Genomic DNA, 5,557 nt, shown 5'->3' on the forward strand with positions numbered 1-5,557 from the left:
ATTAAAAAATTTTTTTGAGAGAGATGGGGGGGGGGGGGCGGTGACAGGGAGAGGGAGGAAAGGGAGAATCCAAAGCAAACTCCAGGCTCCAAGCCGTCAGGACAGAGCCTGACTCAGGGCTCCAACTCATGAACCATGGAGATCATGACCTCAGCAGAAGTCTGACACTTAACCAACTGAGCCACCCAGGAGCCCCCACCTGTTTTTATAGTAAAAAAAATCCACCACAATCTAGTTATAATCAGATATTTATTTAAAAATCTGATCTGCGAACTTAGCGTTTTCCACCAACTCGGGGTGCAGAAACCTTCACAGGCTTCACAATCTTTTGCTTAGGTGCTGCCTTCGTAGGAGCCTGTAAAAAGATTAACATGTGACATTATTCCATACAAGTTTTTCAATCACTTATGTCCAGATTCTCTATGTATCCTAGATTGCTTTTATTATTTAACTGCATTCCTATTACTCTTAAGAGCCAGCCTCCCCATGAAAAGTTAGAAGTCTACCTCTATAGGATATGTAAATGAAAAACAAAGATACTGTCACAGATTGGAGAAGTAAGGAGACACAACTAAATGCAGTATGGGATCCTGAACTGTGTCTTAAGAACAGAAAAAGGACATTACTAGTTCTCTAAAACCAATGGTTTTGAAAATTTTACTATGGTTATTGAAACTGATAACATTGAGAAAAGCTGGGCAAACTCTGCACTATTATTTAAAGCTTTTCAAAATAAACTTTAACAACAAAAGCCACCTTTATTTTCCCCTTCCCCAATTTCTGGTACCAACAGACTTCATTTGGCTCTGGCAGAGGGAACTCTGAATCAACCACCCAGGAAACCAGTTAGGAACATCATTTTGATTGGGTCCTTGCACTAAATTCCTTAAAAACTTGAAACTTTCAGGGCACCTGGGTGACTCAAGTCAGTTGGGTATCTCTTGGTTTTGGCTCAGTTTCATGCATTTAAGCCCTGAGTTGGGCTCTGCAATGGCAGCACAGAGCCTGAGATTTTCCCTCTCTTTCAAAAGGAATAAACTTAAACAACGACAACAACAGAACACCTTGAAACTTTCATTAGCCACAATTTGGATTAAAAAGTAAATTTTCTTATTTGACTTTAGTATTATTTTTTAAAAATTTTATTTTTAAGTAATTTCTACGCCCCATGTGGGGCTTGAACTCAATCCCAAGATCCAGAGTCACATGCTCTAATGATTGAGCCAACCAGGGCCCCTCCTCCTGTTATTTTAACATTTATTTATTTTTGAGACAGAGAGAGACAGAGCATGAACAGGGGAGGGTCAGAGAGAGAGGGAGACACAGAATCGGAAGCAGGCTCCAGGCTCTGAGCTGTCAGCACAGAGCCCGACGCGGGGCTCGAACCCACGGACCGTGAGATCATGACCTGAGCCGAAGTCGGCCGCTCAACCGACTGAGCCACTCAGGCGCCCCCCTCCTCCTGTTATTTTAAATAAGAAATCCAAGACAATCTCACAATTACCTTAGCAGCAGCCATTGCTGTCTTTTTAGATGCTTGCTTAGCCTTTTTTGCTTCCTTGGCAGCCCTGTGGGGTTAAAAATAACTTAAGGCAAAGTGCTTTGCTCCTTAAGAATGCAGATTAACAAGGAGCTAAAGTGTTTTGGGAAAGCAGATTATCACTTTCCTTCCCCACCTGCAATTATTCGTAGGATAAATCCAAAGAGTTTGTCAATAAATATCATTAACCAAGTCAGCTTAACATAGATTAGAAATTGTACAGCAGCCTTATTTGCATATAGAATTTCAACAAATCATTAAGCATACACTATAAGCTTCTGTATTACTAAACCTCAATATTTAGGACTGACAATTTCAATATAGATTCAAGTATCAAAACACAAAACATCAGATTAGATCCCTATGCCTATAAATTCAGTCATAACCTACAATTCATCCCAATAGCTGAAATGCTCATAACAAAGGCTTCCTCACCTGATGGCTTGTTCTCGTTGGGCCTTCCTAACTTCAGGTTTCTGATTCCTCTTGGCCATTATATCAGCAAGAGATGCACCAGTGATGGCCCTCTGGAATTTGACTGCACGGCGGGTTCTTTTCTTTTGAATTTCTTCCTATGAAACAAAAAGATGGAAGCACACTTATAAATCTTGTTCATGGATATGGGGGAAACAATTAAGATTTGTATTTTAGCGTGCCAGGGCTGATACAACTAAATATCAGACTGAGTAGCTGATAAACAACAGAAATTTCCAACAGTTCTAGAGACTGAAGTCAGGATTCCAGCATGGTCATGTGAGGACCCTCTTCCTATTGTAGCTATATCACCACATGTTGAAGGGAGCCAGAGAGCGCTCTTGGGCATTTTTTGTAAGAGCACTAGTGCCATTCCTGATGGCAGAGCCTCCCAAAGTTCTCACCTTTAGTATCATCACCTTGGCAGTTAGGTTTCAACATATGAATTTTAGGAGTATACATTCAGATCATAGCAATATTCAACAAAAAAATAATTCATGCAATCATTTGAAAATATATAAAAAATATCTATGTGTAAAATACTGCAATATGCAGGTAAGTTTTCCAATTATAGACTGATTAAATTATCTCTTGCAAATCCTGGCCATTTTTTACTATTTTAAAAAGACAAAGTCAAATTAATGAAGTTGGCTGGAGAGTACTTACCTCAAAAGGGATTTTAATACGACTGTTTATGTTAAAGAATTTACTTCTAGAAAAAAATTACCAAACCTCAACTCACTTATTTTGTTTTTGCTTAAAGTACTGTCACTGAAAAAAAAGTCAATTGGAAAATAATTTATGACAGGAAAGCTACCAAGTCTTAGGGAATGTCCAGGAATCGAAACTGTAAAATTCAAACTTTTGCTAATAAAAGATACATTAACATTACATTGACCGTTTTAAAGCATTTTTTAAGTATATAATTCATTGGCATTAAATATATTCACTATGTTCTGCAACCACCACCGCTATCCATCTAACTTTTTCATCTTTCCAAACCCCAAGCCCATTAAATAATAACCCCACATTCTTCCCTCCCCCTGTCCAGCCTCTGGTAACCTCTACTTTGTCTTTATGAATTTGCCATTACAGATACCTCATAAAGGTGTAATCATATAATATTTGTCCTTCTGTGTCTGGCTTCTTTTACTCTGCATAACTTCTTCAAGGTTTATCCATATTGGCTGTTTGCCAGCCTGTTAAGGCTGAATAATATTCCATTGTATTTATGTAACATTTTGTTGTCCATTCACCCACTGATAGGTCATTTGGGCTGTTTCCATCTTTTGGCTGCTGTGAATAATAGCGCTATGAACATTAGCGTAGAAGTCATCTGTGTTAAATTCCTGCTTACGATTCTCCTGGGTACGTTCCTAGAGGTGTAGATGCTGGACACAGTTCCATTTAACTTTTTAAGAAACTGCAAAGCCATTTCCACAGTGCTTGCACCATCCTAAATTCAGCAATGCACAAGGGTTCCAATTTCTCCACATCCTCAGCCACACTGGTAATCCCCGCGCCCCACCCCCTTGAAATCATGACTATCCTAATGGGTGTGTCAAGTCTACTTTCAAATTAAGTTAGAAGTAAGTTTTTCCTTCTAAATTCCCACAACACCTAGTGATGCCATTAATCTGGGAGGTGTCAGTAAATATTCCAAGTGTCCTGAATACTATCCTTACTGCCATGGCACTCAAACCTTCCTCAAAAAATTCCATCACTCCAAAAAAGCACTTCAAGAAGTCTTCAGTCATGAGAACAAAATAGTATGCTATAAGACTCCACTGATATCTTTCAGAACTAATCCTACAGACATATTCACAACCAAGTTCCCCTAAGTAGAAATTACTTAGGGGAATTTCTACCCAGTGGAACCCTTTAAATACTTCCGTGGTGCCCTATAACCCAACTATGCATAACGTATCAGATTCTGGCAAGGCCAACATTTCAAATTTCAACTCGGCATTACTGTGAGCCTAAGGTATATAAGGAGACACTGTTTTCATCAGTCACTTTCACTTCACTGTTTGATGCTTTACAGCTTAGGAGCGCTTTCACATACGGTCCCACTTACCATAATTTTAGGGAGCAGCAACTGATGCTTAGAGAGTTTAAACTTAAGAGCCCCACCACACCCCCAACATCGAAAGTGCATTTTACTTACCGACTGTCCCTTTTTGTGCTTTCTTCTGTAGAGGACAGTCCAATTTATCTGCCGAGGATTCCTCTTGGAAAGGAATGCTGACTCGCATTTTGCATTAAGAAACTGGAAAACCTGTAGTAACAAGTTCAAAGTAGTTACCTACTTAACTAAACAAGGCAGAAAGCTGAGCTCAAAACTCTTCTTTTTTTCCCCAAAACTCTTAATATTCAAGTTCTGTCCCCTCATTTGGCCCGCCGAGCCCAAAAGGCTTGTGTCATACAACTGGCACAGGTGGCACCACCGAAGCCTTCGAGTTCCGTCCCGTCTTGTACACAGAGCGGGGAAACTTAAGCTCATTCCGCAGGAAAGGTTGGGGTAATCAAATTCCAGGAGGCATCGGTGCCCGAAAAATAGCGATACTTTGACGGTTCATTTCCTGGACATTTAAGTAAACCCAACTCTTAATTTCCGACCTGACTCACACTAAATCAAACCTCAAAAACGGTTCACCTAGAGGTTTCTGATCCTAACAACCACAGCACACAGGGTCCCGGAAACAAGCCTTCCAGGGACCAAGAATGATGTGGCAAATGAACACGCTCAGACTGAATTAGGAGCACAAGTTGCGTTTAGCAGACGCGGCCCTTCACCTTCCCGTCGGTCCTGGCGTAGCGCCTCCCATGTCCAGGGTAAATCTTGTACCCACTGAAACTGCACAGCTCGACCCTGTAACAAAAAGCAAAAGCCCATTAGAGAGGGTGTCTACGGCGAGGAGAAGCCAAACCCAGAGTGCAGGAGAGGTGCTCTGCCCGACGATGGAAGCGGATTGGGACCTAGGACTTTCACTCACTTCATGGCTGCAGCCGCCGGTAAGACAGAAAGATGGTGAAGAGAAAGAGAGGATCATGGGAAGAAGCCTTATAAGGCAGTGGGGCAATCTCCTCCCCCAATTCCCTTCCCTGACCCCGGCGCTTGGTGATGACGTCTACCTCCCAGAGAGACTGATCTGGGTGTTCTCCGTCCCCTCCTTCCTCTGGAGACTGAGCGGGTTCTGTGAGCCAGGAAGTAAACGTCACTTAGGCTGGCGGTTGGTTTCTGAATCTTCCTGTCTCTTCTACGGTCAGGTGTCCTAGAGTCATCGTCCTGCTGCACAGAATGTGAACTCTACATTTTATAGTTTTAGTGACTTGCAGATAATACTCCCAGGTAAAACTTAAAGTCACATTTTGCCTTCCGTGTTGGCCCATTATCTCGACCAACAAAATTAAAGTTTAATAATTTCACCATTTGCAAAATAGTAGTGACATCTGAACTGTCTCCCACGCCTTGCTAATCAAATTGTATATGATGGCCCCTTGCATTAATTATAATTAACATTCACTGAGTTCTCTTTCTGT

At 41.3% G+C, this 5,557-nt stretch overlaps 1 protein-coding gene across 1 annotated transcript; it reads right to left on the minus strand.

The window, feature by feature from the left end:
• Positions 1–232: 232 nt before the first annotated feature.
• RPL24 (ribosomal protein L24) lies at positions 233–5,108 on the minus strand. Its single transcript, XM_049628106.1, has 6 exons — positions 5,011–5,108; positions 4,811–4,886; positions 4,182–4,292; positions 1,976–2,112; positions 1,505–1,568; positions 233–355 (listed from the first exon to the last, which is right to left on the minus strand). The coding sequence occupies exons 1-6, from the start codon at positions 5,013–5,015 to the stop codon at positions 275–277; spliced, it is 474 nt and encodes a 157-aa protein (XP_049484063.1). The 5' UTR covers positions 5,016–5,108; the 3' UTR covers positions 233–274.
• Between the last annotated feature and the right edge of the window lie 449 nt (positions 5,109–5,557).

This window comes from Panthera uncia, chromosome C2, assembly GCF_023721935.1.
Source record: "Panthera uncia isolate 11264 chromosome C2, Puncia_PCG_1.0, whole genome shotgun sequence".
In the NCBI taxonomy this organism is placed as follows: Eukaryota; Metazoa; Chordata; class Mammalia; order Carnivora; family Felidae; genus Panthera; species Panthera uncia.

What these genes read in the sequence shown, in the direction of transcription:
- RPL24 (XM_049628106.1), bottom strand. An exon ending in ACGCCAGGACCGACGGGAAG is followed by an intron (nt 4,293 to 4,810) that starts GTGAAGGGCCGC and finishes TTGTTACTACAG; the next exon opens with GTTTTCCAGTTTCTTAATGC. An exon ending in CAGCAATGGCTGCTGCTAAG is followed by an intron (nt 356 to 1,504) that starts GTAATTGTGAGA and finishes ATCTTTTTACAG; the next exon opens with GCTCCTACGAAGGCAGCACC.